The sequence below is a fragment of the Canis aureus genome, chromosome 7 (genome assembly GCF_053574225.1).
Source record: "Canis aureus isolate CA01 chromosome 7, VMU_Caureus_v.1.0, whole genome shotgun sequence".
Classification (NCBI taxonomy): Eukaryota; Metazoa; Chordata; class Mammalia; order Carnivora; family Canidae; genus Canis; species Canis aureus.
Window position 1 is genome coordinate 2,445,717 of NC_135617.1, and position 20,604 is coordinate 2,466,320.

The window sequence follows — 20,604 nt, forward strand, 5'->3', positions numbered from 1 at the left end:
GTTACCAAGAACATGCCTTCCAGTATACTTGTAGTTTACTCTAGGAGATTATAAGAATTTATTTGGCAACCAACTAAAATGGATAGATTTTCTTAGACTTATTTGTAACAGTGGTGCCAAAGTCTTTTGGTAGATAGCCTTTAATAAAATAGCACGGGTTCCTAGCTGTAGGATAAATATTATCCATAAAAATAAGTAATCATTTTTTCCAAAATAGGTAATCAGCAAATCAGAATGCTAAATGAATTATAGCAGTAATTCATAAATACCAGTATTTTTTTAAAAAAGATTTTATTGATTTATCTGAGAGAGAATGGGCAGGGTGGAAGGAGCAGATTCTACACTGACCGCAGAACCCAATGTGAGGCTCCATCCCACCATAACCTGAGATTATGACCTGAGCCGAAATCAAGAGTTGACGGTGGACTGAGTCACCCAGGTGCCCCCCTAAATACCAATAGTCTTATTGCACATCATTATGTAAAACATAGGAGAGTGTAACACTTACCTAAAACAGCTTTCTTTTCTTTTTTTTTTAAGATTTTTATTTATTTACTCATGAGAGACACAGAGGGGCAGAGACACAGGCAGAGGGAGAAGCAGGCTCCATGTAGGGAGCCTGACGCGGGACTCGACCCCAGGTCTCCAGGATCAGGCCCTGGGCTGAAGGCGGCGCTAAACCGCTGAGCCACCCCAGCTGCCCTTGACTGGTTTTAATGGCCTAAGAAGAAGTGGTCAGTACCTCACACCTAAAGATTTTTCTTCTTTCCTCTGGTGACAGGAGTGAAACTCTTCTGCTGCTACCCACCTCCCTCCAAAAGAGATATTAGTAGTTACTTCTTTTTCCTAACAATTTTTTGTTGACAAATGTTTAAGGAAATAATTGGTACTGGTAATCTCTTAGGGAATGATAATAGCATTGAAACATGGATGAGCTCAGATTTAAAAGTTACAGTATAAGGATCTTTGTACTGGTTAAGAAGTCTCATTTCTCTGTTTCAATAGCAGTTTATACTTGTTTATGAAATCAACTTTCGGTTTAGAAATATCAAATGGGCTTAAAGCCCCTACTGTGTGCCAGGTAGACAAAAGATTATTTAAGTCCTAAGAAGGAAATAAAAACCTCTATGCTAGATAGTAAGATTTGAGACCTTTGTAGGGTACTCAAGTCAGGGAAGACCTGAAGGAAGAGAATGGGTCAGCCTTAAAAGAGTTTTCCTGTAAGATATTGCAAACTGCAAAGGTCACGGGGTTAGGATTTGGCCCACTAAGCAAAAAGATAGACACGGGGGGGAAACAGTGGGATGCCAGGCTAGGTAGTAAAGGGCCAGGCCACAGAAACTTTGTAGGAAGATATTTGAACTTGATTGAGGGAGTGGAAAAACCACTGCAAGATTTTTAAATAGAACTCAGGTGGAGAAAGGATGGTGAAGAGTGATGAAGATTGAAAGCAAGAATTGAATGCATATTGGTCCATATAAAATATAATGGTTGTGGCTGACGGAAATGGACACATTTAAGAGCAGTTTGGGGAGTACAACAAATAGAACTTGTTGGGTTAGAAATGGAGCTGGAACTGGTTGGTGTTGTTAAAGAATAAAGGACGACCCCTCAGTTTGCAGATTAAATAATTAGGTGACTTATTCCTGAGAGATGGGGATTTTTGGGGCAGCACTCCTGTTCACTGACTTACCCAGGCACCTAAAATAGTGCGCGGCTCACAGTAGTCTCTTGATCTGTTAAGTGAATGAACGAACGTGGGAAACCGCTGATGCGTAAAGGTTGTTGTGTACAGAGGCTAAGGGGTAGAAATAAAATCCAGGGGAGTGGTATATGGAACCCTGTGGGAGAGTGTTTAGCTAGTAGTGGACCAAATAGTGTGTGGAAGATGAAAATAATACTGTAGCTTTTTCTTTTTTCTTTTTTTTTTTTTTTTCTGGATAATTTTTGTAGTCCACTTATCTTTAGGAATAAAGGCGGGATCCCTGGGTGGCGCAGTGGTTTGGTGCCTGCCTTTGGCCCAGGGCGCGATCCTGGAGACCCGGGATCGAATCCCACATCGGGCTCCCGGTGCATGGAGCCTGCTTCTCCCTCTGCCTGTGTCTCTGTCTCCATCTCTCTCTCTCTCTCGCTCTCTCTGTGTGACTATCATAAATAAAAATTTTTTAAAAAAGAATAAAGGCATATTTTACAATCTTAAAATTCAAAATGTTCTGAAAACGGGAAGAAAAATCTGCAACTCCTTTGGAATCAAGCTTATCTGAATTAATATTTATGATCTTTATTCTCCTTACTGTGAATATTCACACATTTTGCTGCAAAAATTTTTTTTATGTTTTTTTTTCTTTTTAAGTTTTTATTTATTCGTGAGAGACACAGAGAGAGAGAGGCAGAGACACAGGCAGAGGGAGAAGGAGAAGCAGGCTCCATGCAGGGAGCCCAATGCGGGACTCAATCCTGGGACTCCAGGATCACGCCCTGGGCCAAAGGCAGGCATTCAACCACTGAGCCACCCAGGGATCCCCGCTGCAAAAAATATTAATGTTTGATTATAGAATGGTGTGCAGACAGACCGCAGGGTATCACATAATATATAGCAGATGTAACATGCTACATTTATAAAACCTGAAAAAAAAAAAAAACAACCTAAAATGCACCTAGTCCCCCGGGTACTTTGGATAAGAGTGTGGACCTTAGTAGCCATTTCATTCTGATAGCTTCTTTTGAAGAATAAGCAATTTTCTCAAATTTTACAAATAACTAATTCTTTATGGTTATTTCTTCATAATGACAAAGTTTGTTGCATTCAAGGAACCACCTTATGCTAGTTTTTCTGGATGTTTGCTTCATTGGTAATGCATTTTTGTGTATTTGGTTGAAAATCAAGATAACATTTAAAATGCCCATTATGTTCCTAACTGCTTAAATCATGAATGGAATTTGTAGGTTCTTGAAACTAAGAAAAGACATTTTATGTTTAATAAGAATTGGATGGCTACAAAGCAATCTTGTAGAGAATTTTGAGATATAATAGGAATAAGCCAGAGAGCATTGGGAGATTTTTTTTTTTTTTAATAACCTTACATTTTGGAGGAATTTTGGATAAACAAAATAGCACTTATCTTTGGCTTAGCTCCCCTGTAGACATATGTCATTTAGGTAGTGCACATACTTATGAAAGGACTGGGGCCCCTAAATTGTAAGCAGAGAAACTTGTTGAAAGTTATATATAATCTTACAAAAATCCAGAAGCCAATTGTTTTTTTTTTTTTAACTTTGATTAATTGGATAAGTAGTTTCTTATATTTATTTTCTGTAAATTAACAAAGACTCTAAGCCTTTATTAAAATATTTGTATTCCGTAATATATCATTTTCTTGCCAGGCTTTCCCCTACCATTTCTTGTTAGTGACTGTAGTGCCATTGCTCTCCTAGTAGCTGCTGCTAAAGATTGTCTGCGTTGCTCGGCACGTGTTTGAATCTAGCTCCTCTGGTTTGCTAACTAGCTTACTTTGGCGATATTACCTTACTTAGCTGCATTTCACCTTTCTTCACTATAGGAATAATAGTAATAATACCTACATCATGGGGTTAATTGAGAAGATTAACATATATGTGAAGTGCTTAGAGTAGTACCTCCTAGTGAGCACTCAGAAAAATGTTAATTACTGCTATCATTTTTTTTTATTTTTTATTTTTTTTTTCATTTTTTTTTTTTTTCTTAAACAGACTTGCTGAGAAATGTAACGGTAGTCTCCCGTCTGTAGGTTATTGGTATCCTTCCTGTTTTTAGATTATTGGTGACTTTCCATTGGATTCTAAGTATGTCTATAACTAGCATATTTGATCTTAAAGTGTGATAGGAGTTAGAGACATTTTGTATTAGTAAATCTTAGAGCCATTTGGAAGTTCTTTGAAGACTAATTTTTTTATTCTTACTCTCTTGATCTCTTCTGGTAGTGATGATTAGAAATACCTTCCTTGCAGTAACTTGTAATTCTAGTGGACTTTCTGTACCTTAAGAATTTGAGACCAGGCTGCTTTCAAGGACCTCTGTGTAGTGCCAGCCACGTAGAGACAAGCTAGCTTTACAGCAGACCCTTATAAAGGGAGTTTGTTTCATGCATAGACTCTGAATTGTGGTGTGAGGAATGTTGCACATCCCTTTAGCCCTGCTTACCTACTTATGTATATTGTCTTAGTCCTGTTGGCTCTTGTTTTAAGAAAGGTGACTTCACTTTAAATGGCTGTGTATATATTGTTTTCAGAACAGTTGGTGTTGGAAGTGAAGAATTAGGTAAATTAGTGGTATACCAACAAAATCAAGCAATGGTGGCATTTAGAAATAGGTAAGTTATAAAATAAGCCTGTAAGAAACCAGGAATGTGCATCCTGAACCATGATCAAATATATGGAAGAGTGAGATGAGAAACACAAGTTTCTGAGTTCTCAGTTTTTATTAAACAAAAAAAGTGTGTATTTAGGCAGGATTTTGAAAGATTTTTTTTTTTTTTATCATGAAGGGTAAGGAAATAGCGTTCTTTAGCTCTAGCTTTTATATAAACTTGTGTTGAAATGACTGACTTTGAGCCATTAAAATCAACTTGACTGTCCTAATAAAATTTCGGACTTACTTATTTAAAGACTAGAATTAAAACTAAAAGTGACTTCTAATTTAATACAAGCTGTTGCAAAAGGTGCTTGTTACATTTTAAAAATAGTATGTTTTTAGGGGTTTCCTTAACCCCAAGGTAACCTTTGTTTATTATAAAAACACTGGATCTGTACCCAAAAGTATTGATTTCATTGAAATTCAATAGATGAAAATTTGTGGTTTTGGTGTTATGTCTGTTCATTTTGAATTAAATCTTAATGCATGAGTATTAATACATTGGTACATAAGATGTTACAGATAGGCTGGCACTTAACGACTTTTAATCATGAAGAAGGAGACAGAAATATTCTTACTATCTTAAAAAAATGTCACAAGTATGTCTTATTAGAGCAAAACTTTATTTAGGACCTAAATTTTATTTAGCAAAAATTTATAGACTGTGATATGGATATGTAGAACATTTTAACTCCCGTAATGCCAACTGTAAAATATTTCTGGGATGCCAGTAAATATCAAGAAGCAATATTTGCGGGCAGCCCAGGTGGCTCAGCGGTTTAGCGCCTGCCTTCAACCCAGGGTGTGATCCTGGAGACCCCCGGATCGCGACCCACGTCAGGCTCCCTGCATGGAGCCTGCTTCTCCCTCTGCCTGTGTCTCTGCCTCTCTCTCTCTCTCTCTCTCTCTCTCATGAATAAATAAATAAAATCTTTTAAAAAAAAAAGCAATATTTGCTATAAAATGTTTAAATAGCAATGAAACTCAGAATTTGCTTTAGGCGTCTGAATTTGTCCATAAATACAAAAAATTAATTTTCAAATTTAAGTAACTAAAACTACTGTTATAAGTATTTTATTAGGGCTAATCCTAAATAAATTTTGGCAAACTGAAAATCTGAAAAGCTTGCTTGCTTTTAATCTCTAATAAACGTGTATTAAGGGAGTTACCACAGTTAATGTAACCCAGTATCTTGGCTTTCTAGTACAGTTTGAAAATTGAAAGATCTGAGATCATTTCAAGTTTTAAATCTTGATTAGGTGGTAAGTGCCTTGTGATGATGAACACACACATAAATTTAGACTGTAAAGATTCTCTATTCAGTTGTCTTTTTTCTATTTTAGGTGATATTGGAAATTACTATTATGGACAGGGTCATCCCATGAAACCTCATAGAATCCGCATGACCCATAACTTGCTGCTAAATTATGGCTTATATAGAAAAATGGAAATATACGTAAGTATACCTTTTGGTAAATATTCAGTGTTGTTGTTTTTTTTTTTAAATCTACTTTGAAATTATTAATCCCCTTAAATGGCGTTTAGCAGATGAAAACAAACTCTGGAAGAAAACAAACTCTTTTTGTTTTAATCTTCAGAGAAAACAGTGTGGGAATGGTTTTTAACCCTCTTACTCGACCATTTTTCAAAAGTTTCTCATATCCCACCTTTTCACATTTTGGCCAACAACTCAGTTTAGCAAACTAAATATCTTTGTTGCAATAGTGGTTTACCTGGCTGTGCTGCTGAAGAGTTGACTATTACAGAAGAATTATGTAGGAAATTCTACAAATACTTACTGACATATGGAGCAGTGTATTAGTGGATGTGTACAGTACAGCTAACATTTAGGATACACCTACCTTAAGTGCTTTTGTACTAATGTGGAAGTATATGTAAACAAATGCAAGACAGAGTTCTTGCCTGTTTGGGGAGAAAAGAAAGACTTGAAACAGTTACTAGTATTGAGTATATATGAGTTACTTTTTTCAGATAACAAATATTTACAGGAAAGGAGGGGTTGGATTATATACTTTCTGGAAGCCTCCTGGGAAAAGTGTGTTAAAAATGAAATTGAGCTCTTGGGAATAAGGATAATTAGGATAGGCAAAGGAAAGGAAGAGATTGTGAACAAAGACTTAAAATTGAGCTTGAGTCTCAGTCTCACTTGATACAGAGCAGACGGTTTATGATGGAAAGTGAGAGTTCCTGAACAGATTCAACTTTATAAGCATTGACCCATTTCCACTGCAATAAAAGGAATGTATAATTGGGGTCAGACCTGTCTAATGGCTTTAAAGGAGTAGGAATTAGCTTTGGAATTGATTACTCATTTCTAAGAAATACACGTATAAATTTGGATTCACTTTGGAATTTATTTTCTGGCAGAGCTAGTTCTTCTGAGAGGATTGTTAGGGGAAATTGTGTACGTGGTGTTTGATGACTCTGATGTAACCAGTTGTGGCTCCACCATTCTGACATTTGTTTTTCTTCACAGAGGCCCCACAAAGCCACTGCTGAAGAAATGACAAAATACCACAGTGATGAGTACATCAAATTTCTACGTTCAATAAGACCAGATAACATGTCTGAGTATAGTAAGCAGATGCAGAGATGTACGTTTCTATGTTAAAAGTCTATGTTAATCTTACTAAGGATCAGTGAGTATTTTCTAGAAGCATATCATTAGAATATCCACATGTAGGTGTTCCGCCTGAGGAAGATACTTCCTTAGTTAATTACTGGTTTGAAAAGTCAATGTAAAAATTAAAAATACTAAAACTGCTTTAAAAAAAACAACAAAAAAAAACAGGCGCCTGGGTAGCTCAGTTGACTCACTGATGCTGAGCTCGAGGCTTGCGTCGGCCTCCGCACCCAGCACAGTCAGGTCCCTCTCTCCCCCTGCTTGTGGGTGCGCCCTCACGCGGACCTGAGCACTTTCTCTCCCAGAAAGAAGGAAAGAAAATCGTAAAACCCAAAACAAAATCTACCCGAAGCCTGAGCTCTTGGGAATAAGGATAATTAAGATATCCATCTGCCAGACGGCCCAAGAGCTGTCTGGGTGTTCCTCTAGTCTTTGTTTTGGTCCCATGTTACCTTGGGGATGATGGGTATTGGTGGGGAGACCTTACTTCCCTGCCTTTTAAAAAAAAAAAGTCTACTTGGATTGGCCTTAGCTTGGTGTATATACAGATCTCTTACCTCTCTTTGTGTGTTTTAGTTAATCTGGATTGTTAATACATAATCTGTTCCATTTGTTAGTGAAGCTTTTGATTTTCTTCTACGTGATACTCTCTTTTATAGATACGTGTTTTGTTATTAGCAGTTGCCTGGCTTGAAAGTGGAATGAGAAATGTCTTAAAATGATTGAAACAGTTTTTTTTTTTAAAGCATGATACTGAAGTTCATTCTCATCAGCAGTTCTGTTCTCTCATGAATAAATAAATAAAATCTTTTAAAAAAAAGCAATATTTGCTGTAAAATGTTTAAATAACAATGATTTTAAAATCACTTCAGTGATTTTTTTTGAGAAGAACAATTTCAGATACTAAATTAGGTGTAGTGGCTTGATAAGTTATACATTCATAGAACTTTGTACCCATTTCTACCTTAGATTATTTCATTTACTCAATAAAATGCTATAATGCATGTAGAACATATTTTTTATACCTTTTTTTTGGATACAGGTTCAGGCTTAGATTAAAAGTCCTGTGTAGATAGGGCAAATGAATTAACAGGATTGATTTAATACATAATACTGAATTATATTAAGATTATGATTATATTTAAATAGTAAGAAACTAAAAGCTGTTCATTATCATGCTAATAAACTAAAGGTATACAAAGCTATGTAAAATAATTACCCTTATTTTTGAAGAGGTTATAATTGGGGTGGGAAGAGGCTGCGAATGGGTCATGTACATAATATGTCCCTTTAATCCTGTCAGTACTGAGGAACTAAATATATTGCAATGTGTCATGTACCCGTGTTGTTTCCTTGTGCTTTACCCCTTCCTTCTATGTCTTGGCTGCTCCGAACCTAGTTAATTCTTACCATCCTTTAAGATTGGGTAGGCAGCCAGCTGCTTTGTCTTTTTAGTACTCACTAAAATATATTTCAAAGTTATGGATGTTCTGTGCATTTAAGGAGTTTTAGAAAAAGTAAATCATAAAGGAATTAAAGTTGTTTAAGTTTTTTAGAACCTTGATTAATTTGTTGTATGTTTTAGGAGAAATGCCTAATATTTAAGTGCGTGTTTTAATTTAAATAATTCAAATACCTTTTATATTTTGGTGGCTATTGATCTTCTGATAATAGAGCTGAGATTTTCTACAAATTATCCTGGTAGGATTTGGTGGTGATGTTTTACATATAACCCTTGAAATTACCTTGGATAAAATGATTAATTATATTTTTAAATAGCAAACTTTAGATTTATACTGTGATGTGTGATCCGTGATTACATCATATAAAAATATTTGTAAGGAATAGTTTTTGTAAGAAAAAACTTGATTAATTCGTAGAATGGATTGTAACTGAAATCCGTCTTTCACAGTTAATGTTGGAGAAGACTGTCCAGTGTTTGATGGACTCTTTGAGTTTTGCCAGCTCTCAACGGGTGGCTCAGTTGGTAAGTGTCCTGATTCAGATCTAAAGATTGATTTAAACTTGGTATTAATCTTCCTGGTTTACCTGTTTAAAGCAAAGCGTTTTAGTGATGATGGATTTTGATACTAAAAAGTGATCTGTATGTTTTTAGTACAGTTGTCTTTAGAAATCCCCATCTTTGGGGCACCTGGCTGGCTCAGTGGTAGAGCTTATGCCTCAATTTGGGAGTCGTGAATTCAAGTCTCATGTTGGGCACAGAGCTCACTTTTTAAAAACGAAATAAAGTAATGATTTCTTTCTTTAAAAATAAACCCCATGTTTTATGATCGTAATGACTTGAACTTTTTTTAGGTTCCTTACTTTTGTATTTTCACTTAAAGATTTCTCTCCTCTACCTCTCTTCTGGCTACCACTTTCCATATATACTCTTATTTAATCAGATCACCGCTATAGGATAATACTTACCTAAGGAGAAACTGTTGTTAGTGTCCTAGACAATGATCCTTTTTGTAATTTTAAACTCTTACTTATACGTGGCATACTCTTTGCTATATGGCTTTTGTCTTGTTATATTAATTTTTTTATTTTAAACACTTTTGAAGTCTACCCTGTATTTTTTTTAGCTGGTGCTGTGAAGTTAAACCGACAACAAACTGATATGGCTGTTAACTGGGCTGGAGGATTACATCATGCTAAGAAATCAGAAGCATCAGGATTCTGTTACGTTAATGATATTGTACTTGCCATCCTTGAATTACTAAAGTAAGTTAATTTATGTTGATATTTTCCTTATGGAAAAGTTTTAATTAAAATGATATAAATCTATGACTTAAAAAATCTCAAGGAAATGGTGGGTGAAAAATAGTTCAGTGCTGAGTTTTCTATGGATTCGTTACAAACCAATGTAGAAATACAGAACATTTTCCCATTCCTTGAATTAATAAGCATGAGAAATGCACATACATGTCTATAAAACTCATATTAAATATACCCTTTTAAAAAAACCTAAGAGTCGTTCAGTGTTTTAGATTTGAGTTACAGTTTCAACTAATGAAAGATGACATGACTCTGGAAGTTTATGCTCTAACATTTTCTAAGTTTTAACTTTTGAAGGCAGAAATTTGAAACTTGTGTTAAAGGAAATTTGTTTATTGATGAATCTAGCTAATTGCCTAGCTTCCACATGGAATGGGGCTTTGTTCTTTACTAATGGGTATAATTATCTCTAAATTACTAAAGGAGTTAGATTTACAGTGATCCCCGACTGCAGTTTGAAGGAGAGATCTATAGAGGAACATTAGAATTTGGAAATTTACAAAGGTGTTTCTCTTTTTTTTTAACCATTATCAGTTGTAACATGTCTTAATAGATTCCACTTCAGATTGTAGTGAAGGAGTTTTTTGTCAGTATCAAAAAATATTCTTGCCTGTAGTTATTCCATGCATATTGTTTATTGAGGCTAATTTCTTTTTTTTTTTTTTTTGAGGCTAATTTCTTAGTGTAAAATTTGGTATTACCGCCTCAGATAAACAGCTAAAATGTTTCAGTTAACTCCTTGAGAGCCAAGGAAAACCACTTGAAATTATTTGCTTGTTTTTTATTTTTTAAGGTTTTATTTATTTATTAATGATAGACAGATTCACAGGCAGAGGGAGAAGCAGGCTCCATGCAGAGAGCCCGATGCGGGTCTTGATCCCGGGTCTCCAGGATCACGCCCTGTACCCAAGGCAGGCGCTAAACTGCTGAGCCACCCAGGGATCCCCTATTTGCTTGGTTTTTAATTCAACCAACTGTTGGTGTTGGTTCCTGTGTCTCCGTCTCTGAGCAGTGGTTCTTGACTGCGTAGACCCTTAAACAAGCTTAACCTAATTTGTCTAGACATATTTCTTTTTTTTTTTTTTTAAGATTTTATTTATTTATTCATGATAATCTCAGAGAGAGAGAGAGAGAGAGAGGGGCAGCGACACAGGCAGAGGGAGAAGCAGGCTCCATGCAGGGAACCCGATGTGGGATTCGATCCCGGGTCTCCAGGATCGCGCCCTGAGCCAAAGGCAGGCGCCAAACCGCTGTGCCACCCAGGGATCCCTCTAGACATATTTCTTTAACTGACGTGATCTATCATGATTTAATTGGCTGTTGATAAGCCACTTATGAACCACTCAGAAATTTACTTGGCTAACACCTCTTATTTTTGTGAAGAAAATCTATAATGAGACATTCTGCTTTAAAAAGATTTTATTTATTCATGAGAGGGGCAGAGACATAGGGAGAGGGAGAAGCAGGCTCCCTGCGGGGACCCCAGTGTGGGACTCGATCCCGGGACCCCGGGGTGACACCGTGAGCCCAAGGCAGACACCCAACCACTGAGCCACTCAGGTGGCCCGTGCTTTTTTCTTTTTCTTTACTGAATGGTGCTTTCCTGTGAGTTGAGGATATTATCAGGGTCCTTAGTCTGATGTCAGTTTGTTTATTTTCTTTTAGCATAGTGGTGGTATCCTTCTATAATAAACATGCAATGCTCTGCCATTTTATTCAATAACAAAATAATACTCCATTATTATGCCATAGAAGGATGAAATTCAGAATTCATTTCCTTTTGTTTTGATATGGGTATGTATTGGTAATGGGATGTCACGGTATGGTGATCTACATGGCCTTAAAATGTATTTGAGTTGTAACTGCACCGCTGCAGTGTTTAGTGCTCCAGGCAGCACCGTGAAGGGACGAGAGTACCAGATGGTTTCTGTCACAACTACTACTTGCAGTTGCAAGCACAAAAGAAGCCATAGATCATTTATAATCAAATAAGCATGGCTGTGTTTTAGTAACACGTTATTTATGGACATTGGAATTTGAATTTCCCTAAATTGTCACATACGAAATATTCTTCTAATTTTATTTTTCAGTGATTTAAAAATGTAAAAACTGTTTTAATCTCAAGGTTTACAAAAAGACTCCATTGGTCAGATTTGGGCTATGAACTGTAGATTGCCAACCACTGTTTTATAATACTGAAAATTTATTAGACGTTTTAAAGTAATCATCCATCCTGTAAGTGCAGTATAATCTTCAGTTGTTAATATTATAGGAACTGGTAGTATGTTTCTAGAACATATAGAACTGGACAGATTTCACAGAGAGTAAGTACATTTTTCTTACCTAGATTGGGGCTAAAGAGAGGATTTGAAGATCGGAGGCTCAGTCTTGTAACTTTAGATGTTTGAATGGTCTCTTAGGCTGGAAATTAAGAGAAAGGATTCAACATTCTGAAATGGAAGAGCTCGAAAATATTTCTGAACCCATTTCAGAAGAACCTGGTTCTCATTTAAAACCTTTTAAAAAAAACTTAACCGATGCTTTATTTTCAGGTATCATCAGAGAGTGTTATATATTGATATTGATATCCATCATGGTGATGGTGTTGAAGAAGCTTTTTACACAACAGATCGTGTAATGACTGTATCATTCCATAAATATGGGGAGTACTTTCCTGGAACAGGAGACTTGAGGGTAAGACTGAATTTCTATCTGAATAAATATGATATAAATATTAGAACTGAAGAAGATAATAATCCTATATCTAAACTAATACTGTTCTAGAGTCATTTAAAATTTATATGCAGAATTGAGTCATTTTATATGCTATATAACATTTGCTAGAATTCACTTTTGTTGACTATAGGCAAAAATTTAGTGAGAACTGAGAGGACTTTTGCTCAGCCATTTTCTTTGGTCGAATAATTATTTTTGAACATCCTTGAAGCACAGAAGCAGTTTTCTTGATGTTTATTTGGATCTTCAAAACCTACTTCACAGTGGCCAGCATTGCTGTTGATTGTAAAGATTGGTGGATGAAAATAGAACTAAGTCTATTTTATTTTAGGTTCTTGTATTTACCCCCCCCCCTTTTATGATTAGTCTTGCTTTAATAGGTCTTACTTTAATCTTTTCCCCCCCCATTTAGTGCTCTTTTATTTTATGAGTATAAAACCACTGGTCACATCTTGTTTGTACAAAGTTCCTCCGGTAGTTTTGCTTCACTGGCTTTTCTTGACCCAACCTACCTGCATGTTGAAAATTTATTCAAAGATTTAAATGACTTTTTAAATTCATCCTGGATTGTATAGGAAATTTCTCTTATCGTAGCATTCAATATTAGTTCAGAGTTTTCTAATTAAGGTTATTTTTCAGATCTGTGGTATGTATTACAGCTTATTTTAGCAACTAATATTTTGAAGAGTAGCCTTATTTTTCAAATATGTGCTTTCTTTATTTGACCACAAGATGGTGCTCTTTCAGTAACAGTCATGATGGTGAAATCTTAAAATGAGTAGAAGGTCAGTCATTTAATTTTAATTTGTTGGAGTTTAAATTATGTGGCTTCTAAAATTGCAAATTTGTATATTCAGTTCCATGCCTGCTAGCTCCGTCAGTGCGTTTCTCCGCTTGGCCCTAACTTACATACCAGTGATTCTTAGAGTATGAGCCTTAGGCAAGCGGAATCGGCATCTCCTGGGGACATCCTGTCAGGCCTCGGGAACTGATTCTGCGCACTAAACTTTGAGAACCACTCACTACCCTAACCAGTAGAATTCCTTTGTCTGTAGCCGTTGCACCCGGTAGAAATTCAGCAAAAACCTTCGCAGTTTTAAGCTTAAACTAAGTCTTTTAAGTATAATCAAAAATGGCAAAACATGGCCTCTGTTTTAATTTCTGACAGTGTTCTTATTGTTTAAAGTTGTTGGAACATATTGGAGAGTGGGTATCTTTTAAAGATTATAGAATGACTTTCAATATTTCTTTTATTCACTAAAGATTTTGTACTTACTATGGGAAATGTCAGCATATTTTCTCTTTAGTTATTATAAAGGTGTCCCTAAAATTTTATAAGGAAATCAAAACTATTATGCATGGAGTTCTATTTGGAATTTCATAAAACTTGTGTGTATCTCTGGATGTTAATAAACATTCCCTTTTCTACCTTCCGGTTCATTCTAAATTAGAAAAGAAAGCTACTCTGAGCTTAGATCATTGTTAACATTGCTTGTATCGATTAGATTGGGAGTCTTTAAGTAGAAGAAAAAGATATGGTAAAGCAGCAGTTGAGGAATAAGAAATGGAAGGGAGAAAGCTTGGTGCAACAAGGGAGCAGCTGAGGCGCCAGGTTTTGGTTAGAGTGAGAAGTGCTGACCAACTTTCTGTATTCTGAAATCTTACTGTCAAAGTATGTCCCAGGAGTTTAGTTTTTTAAAGTGCAGAATTTTACGGATTCACGGTGCTTTAGTTTATCAACATCTAAATGGTTTGTATTTAGTTAAACATTTTAGGTTTCTTCAAGAAAAATTGTTGCGGGAGATATGTAATTCCACTTACTTTTTCTTCATTGGAATTTGGATCATAACTCTAATGTTGAAGGATAAACTATGCTTTTTTTTTTTTAAGATTTTATTTATTTATTCATGAGAGACACAGAGAGAGGCAGAGACCCAGGCAGAGGGAGAAGCAGGCTCCATGCAGGGAGCCCGACGTGGGACTCGATCCCAGGACCCTGAGGTCATGTCCTGAGCTGAAGGCAGAGGCTCAGCCGCTGAGCCACCCAGGCGTCCCTAAACTATGCTTTTTAAAAATGAATCAAACTCAATCATTATATGAGAGAGAAGGGGAGACTTGTAAAAAAGCATTAGTAATCCTAAAGATTCACATATATTGAGACTTAATTTAAGAATGTAAGAATCAGCCACCACCAGTCCTTTCGTGTTGCAGTTAAAGAACTGTTTGGGGGCAGTGGCCTAGTTGGTTAAGCTTCTGCCTTAGGCTCAGGTCATGATCCTGGGGTCCTAGGGTCAAGCCCCGTGTCGGGCTCCCTGCTCTGCGGGAAGCCTGCTTCTCTTTCTTTCTCTCCTACTCCTCCTCCCCCACCCAGTACATTCTCTCTTGCTCTATCTCAAATAAATAAATAAAATATGTTTTTTTAGAAAAAGAACTTACTTTGTAGCAGTTTTTGTATTGTACCATTTCTTCTAGGAATTCTGTGTGTGTGTGAGCGCATATAGGTAGATTTACACGCATCTGCACGTCCATAATGTATATGCATAGTACATGCAGTGTTAGGGTAAATGCGTGTGTGTGTATATGTTGCTGGACCCAGCTCTCAGTTTCTCTTACTTTGGGGAATATTAATATCAAGAGTGGTATTTGTTCAACAAGTAGAAATAAGACTTTATTTCAATCCCAATTATAGAGCAGATTTTGGTGCTTTAGTCTGCATTTGTCAAAACTTGAGGACAGTTGGAACTTTTCTTTCATCATAAATAAACTTATACCATGAAGTGAGCTTCAAAGGAGGATTCTGCATTATAGAGACAATTGTCCTGCACAGTTCTTTGGCTCAGGGTATCTGTTTTCCATAATGTCTTAAATATTCTGTTCATGATTAATTTCTTGGTCAAATAGAATACTGCCTTTAATTGTTAAGTTTCTTTTTCCCCAAAATAACCATTACAAATTAATTGGAATTGATTCTTTCCAGCTTAATAAAGCAATCCATTAATATTGAAATATAGACTTACTCTGTATTATTTCCTTTTTTTAATCTTTTTTAAAGATTTTTTTATTTATTTTATTTTTATTTTTTTATTTAATTTATTTATTTATTTTTATTTTATTTTTATTTATTTAGAGACACAGGCAGAGGGAGAAGCAGGCTCTCTGCAGGGAGCCTGTGTGGGACTTGATCCTGGTACCCCAGGATCACCCCTGAGCCGAAGGCAGATGCTCAACAGTTGAGCCACCCAGGGGTCCCTATTATTTCCTTTCTTAACCTAACAGATGAATTCAGAATTTGATATTGTTACCTAGTTTTTTAATCCTGTAAAAAAATATTAACACGCAAACATGTTTACTATGAAACGCACTAAGAGCTGTTTATTCATGCATTTTAGGATATTGGTGCAGGAAAAGGCAAATACTATGCTGTCAATTTTCCAATGAGAGATGGTATAGATGATGAATCCTATGGGCAAATATTTAAGCCTGTAAGTATTATTCTTTTCAAAATGAAAATGGAATTTTAAAAGATTTTTAGAGAAGGTGGTAACATTTGTTATTTTGTACATAGATTATCTCAAAAGTGATGGAGATGTATCAACCCAGTGCTGTGGTGCTACAGTGTGGTGCAGACTCACTGTCTGGTGATAGGCTTGGTTGCTTCAATCTGACAGTCAAAGGTAAGCTATTTCCTGGGTGATAGTCCCAGGAAAATTTTTTTTTTCTTTCCAAGAACTTCTCATAAAAGTTGTTATTTTAATTTTTTGCCTATTGTATTAACCCAGAACCCTATGTTTTGTTTTGTTGTTGTTGTTGTTGAATGTATGTATGCATTTGGAATTGATTTTCATAACTATAGTCTTGTTTCAGTAAATTAGGTGGTCTTTATGTCGGTACATTCATACATGAATAGTTTTATAAAGCTGCTTGAAGTCCCAACCAAGGCAGCCATTGTCAATCTTTTTCCAAATAACACGCAGACTCTCTTCTTCCTTCCTTCCTTCCCCTCCTTCCTCTCTTTCTTTCTAAGATTTTATTTTTAAGCAATCTCTGCACCCAACATGGAGCTTTAACTCAAAACCCCAAGATCAAGAGTCTCACGCTCCTCAAGGCTCCTGAGTGGCTCAGGATGTTGAACGTCTGACCGTTGATTTCAGCTCAGGTCATGAGGTTGAGCCCTTTGTGAGGGACTCTGCTTGAGATTCTCTCTCTTAGTCTCCCCTGCTCCTCCTGCTGCTGACGTCTGTATCTCTGTCTAAAATAAATAAAATCTTTAAAAGTTGCATGCTCATCCAGCTGAGCCAGCCAGGTGCCCCAAACTTTCTTTTTTTTTTTTTTTTTTAATTTATTTATTCATGATAATCACAGAGCGAGAGAGAGGCAGAGACACAGGCAGAGGGAGAAGCAGGCTCCATGCAGGGCGCCTGATGTGGGACTCGATCCCGGGTCTCCAGGATCGCGCCCTGGGCCAAAGGCAGGCGCCAAACCGCTGCGCCACCCAGGGATCCCTAAACTTTGTTACTTTCAATTTCAGCTTTGTTTATTCACTTCCCATCATGGAAGAAGAGGGAGGGATTCAGGTCTTTTTCACCACTTTGTCTCCAACACATGCACACACTCTTCCAGTATCTTAATTTTTACAGTTTAAATCTGATTGTGGTTGTGGCATTCAGTGTTTAGTGTCATCAGCATTAAAGCATGTTCAGCTTAACACATTTTTCTTTATTGTATGACCTTTCTTGCCTGATTTTTTTCATTACTTAGCTTTCTCTTTACTCATTATTAAACTAAGTAGCTTCAGAAGTTCAGGTGCATCAAGTATTCCATTATGTTGACCTTCTTGAAGAATAGCCTTCTGACCTGTTACTGTTGGATGAGTATCCCCTCCCTATAGGCTTGGTAGAACAAGGAGCTCTTTGCTTCCCTTCTGTGTGCCTGCCTTCCCTCCCGCATTACTTTTTCCTCTGTCTTCATCTTAATTTTGGTAGAGCACATTCTCAAGTAGCTTTCTGAGAAAAGATGTGTGGGGGATTAGGAGTGCAGCACCCAAAATTTATATTTGATCAAGTGTTGGAATTAACGTGTACTAGGAGTCCAGACCAAAGTGAAAGATCACCATCATGGAGGGAACTTCTAGGGTAGGAGGAAAAATCCTGAATTTTATTTAATAAGTTCTTAAAATTTGTTATATGAGAGTCAGTAATGATGAATGTTGTATATGGTTTTATAGTTGTTTTCCTTTTGAACTTTGAGTTAACAAATGGCTATTCTTAATTACCTCGTAAGATGTGAAGAATTCTCAGCTGTAACTTTTTAAAAATGACTCTTGGCTTAAATGGAATTACATAACTAAACCCAGATATTTAATTCTTTTACTTAATGTTAGGATTGCTTCTGTACCCAGTTAGCATTAGAATTATGGTATAATCTGTTCTGCCTCTCTTAGGTTGAACCAGTACAAACTTGATTCCCCCTTTTCTTGGTAGATCAATGGCAGTCAAATAGCAGTTTTCTATCGTTCAGCTTAATGTGTTGATAACCACCTCTTGGTCTCAAAATGGACATGATCTTCCTAATGTACACAATGGGTACTAACTGTCCGTTTTCATGTCCTGGCTCTTTGAAAATGCTTTAATGCTTTCATGCTTAAAAGTAATAGCATTCATAAATCCTATACTGTAGTGTTTTACAATAATCTACATTTCAATTGTTAGAATTTCAGTTGTACAAAGCATAAGGGTATTTGTAATCCTAGATCTTTTTTTTTTTTTTAATTTTTTTATTTATTTATGATAGTCACAGAGAGAGAGAGAGAGAGGCAGAGACACAGGCAGAGGGAGAAGCAGGCTCCATGCACCGGGAGCCCGATGTGGGATTCGATCCCGGATCTCCGGGATCGCGCCCTGGGCCAAAGGCAGGCGCCAAACCGCTGCGCCACCCAGGGATCCCTGTAATCCTAGATCTTAGATTCTAAGTTTTCTCTACTGCCAGCTTCAATTTAGGTTTCTCAGGTCTTTTGAAGTCCGTTACCTCTTGTCCATCTCCTTCCTATCTTCATTTATGTTGTTACTGTTGTGTTTCTGCCATTCTTCATTTTTTATAGGTTTTAGTTTTAGCCTTTAAAAAAAATTGCTTTATAGTCCTTTTTATCAGGTTTTGAGAAGAAGGAAAAGTGGTTTTGTTTAGCCAACTTTTTTTTACTCAGAGGTCTATAAAGTAACTTTCTGTTTACTTTGTCTTTAAAAATACCGAAGTGGTTTTTATCTAAGAAGACTGTGTTTTTTCAATAGCAGCAATAGAAATTGGGTTATGAGTTTCATAGTGCAGCAGTTAAAGAATACTTAATGGAAATGTACTATCTTTGGATGATGGAGTTTCAGATAGCTTTTTTTGTGTACTTGATTATACCAAATACTCTTTAGTAAGCATGATTTTTTTCTGTAATCGAAGGGTTTTTTTCTTTAAAGATTGATCTGTATGCCTGAATTTTTGATATATCCATAATACTGGTAACTAGCTTATAATTGATTATTAAATAATCACATTTATGCAAAGAAAATATTTTGTTTTTATATTCGGTTTACTTTTCTGTTCAAGTTTCTACACGTAGAAATTTGTTGAAGTGTTCCTCATGTAATAGGTAGTAATTTTATAATCTTAGCTAAGATTATCCATGGATATCTGCATAAAGTTCTGTTCATATTTTTAATCTTAATGGTATAATTTGCTTTTCTGTCAGGGACACTTGTTAAAATAGCCAATTGTATCTGAGTTGTATATATCATTGTATGAAAGGTATTTGATTAAAAAATCTTAGACTAAAAATTCCTTGAAATTTTTGCATATTCTTTAAATACTTAGAAAAGCCATTTTGGTTTATGTAAAACTGTTTGCATTTATTATCTTTTTAAAACTTATTTTTCAAACTGCTAAAATATTTAGATTTGCTGTTAGCCAAATCTTTTTTGTCTCAGGTCATGCTAAATGTGTAGAAGTTGTGAAAACTTTCAATTTACCATTACTGATGCTTGGGGGAGGTGGATACACAATTCGTAATGTTGCTCGATGTTGGACGTACGAGACTGCGGTTGCCCTTGATTGTGAGATTCCCAACGGTAAGCATTCTTATTAAGACCCATACGTACAAATGTGGGTGGGTGGATGATGAGCTTCTAGAGCCATGTGAACAGGAGAGCAGTCACTAAATAAATGCCCTTTGTGTTCACTTTTAAACGTTTTCTTGGGGAATGTTTCACAGCTTGAATCTGGGTTTTGTGCGTGGATTTGTGTGGAAAACTGAGCTTTTAATATGTTACTTTATTTTATTGTTTTTAATAGAACTGCCATATAATGATTACTTTGAGTATTTTGGCCCGGACTTCAAACTGCATATTAGTCCTTCAAATATGACAAACCAGAACACTCCAGAATATATGGAAAAGATAAAGTAAGAGACCATTGAGTTAATTTGATAAATATTTCATCTTTATTTTTATATATCAGATGTTTCCTTTGTCTTTTTCAGAAGCATTTTTGAAACGTTAAGATGACTGATTTCTTTTAATTTTTTTGAGATCATGAAAACGTATGTGCTTCGTAGCTCAAAAATATTTCCATTTTCTACCAAAATGGATTTTTAAATTTCAAAAGGCACTGTAAATTGTATACTTTTTTGCCTTACGAAAAAATGAAATTTTCCTTTTTGAAACATTTTGGTAGGAGCACCTGGGTGGTTCAGGGGTTGAGCGTGTGTCTTTGGCTCAGGGCACGATCCCGGGGTCCTAGGATTGAGTCCCACGTCGGACTCCCTGCGTAGAACCTGTTTCTCCCTCTGCCTGTATCTCTGCCTCTCTCTGTGTGTTTCTTACGAATAAATAAAAATAAAATCTTTAAAAAAAAAAAAAAAGAAACTTTTTGGTAGAACTTTATCTCCATGAACAAAGTGTTTAGAGATCTGTTGTGCTATACAGACCCAAGTTTGTGTCTTTTCTCTGCCAACACACTAATTTTTGTGACATTTGGCAGGTTAATTTGCCTTTAGGCTTATATTTTCTCATTT

The 20,604-nt window shown here is 36.1% G+C and overlaps 1 protein-coding gene across 3 annotated transcripts in view; it reads left to right on the plus strand.

Annotated features, from left to right (window-relative positions):
• The window catches only part of HDAC2 (histone deacetylase 2), a 28,470-nt gene that overhangs the window by 3,825 nt on the left and 4,041 nt on the right, over positions 1-20,604 (plus strand). For all 3 annotated transcript variants that reach the window (XM_077902710.1, XM_077902711.1, XM_077902709.1), the window contains exons 2-10: positions 5,734-5,846; positions 6,888-7,005; positions 8,947-9,021; positions 9,623-9,761; positions 12,368-12,509; positions 15,941-16,033; positions 16,117-16,225; positions 19,520-19,660; positions 19,884-19,992. In XM_077902710.1, the coding sequence (XP_077758836.1) occupies positions 5,734-5,846; positions 6,888-7,005; positions 8,947-9,021; positions 9,623-9,761; positions 12,368-12,509; positions 15,941-16,033; positions 16,117-16,225; positions 19,520-19,660; positions 19,884-19,992 (1,039 nt within the window). The remainder of the gene's footprint in view (positions 1-5,733; positions 5,847-6,887; positions 7,006-8,946; positions 9,022-9,622; positions 9,762-12,367; positions 12,510-15,940; positions 16,034-16,116; positions 16,226-19,519; positions 19,661-19,883; positions 19,993-20,604) is intronic.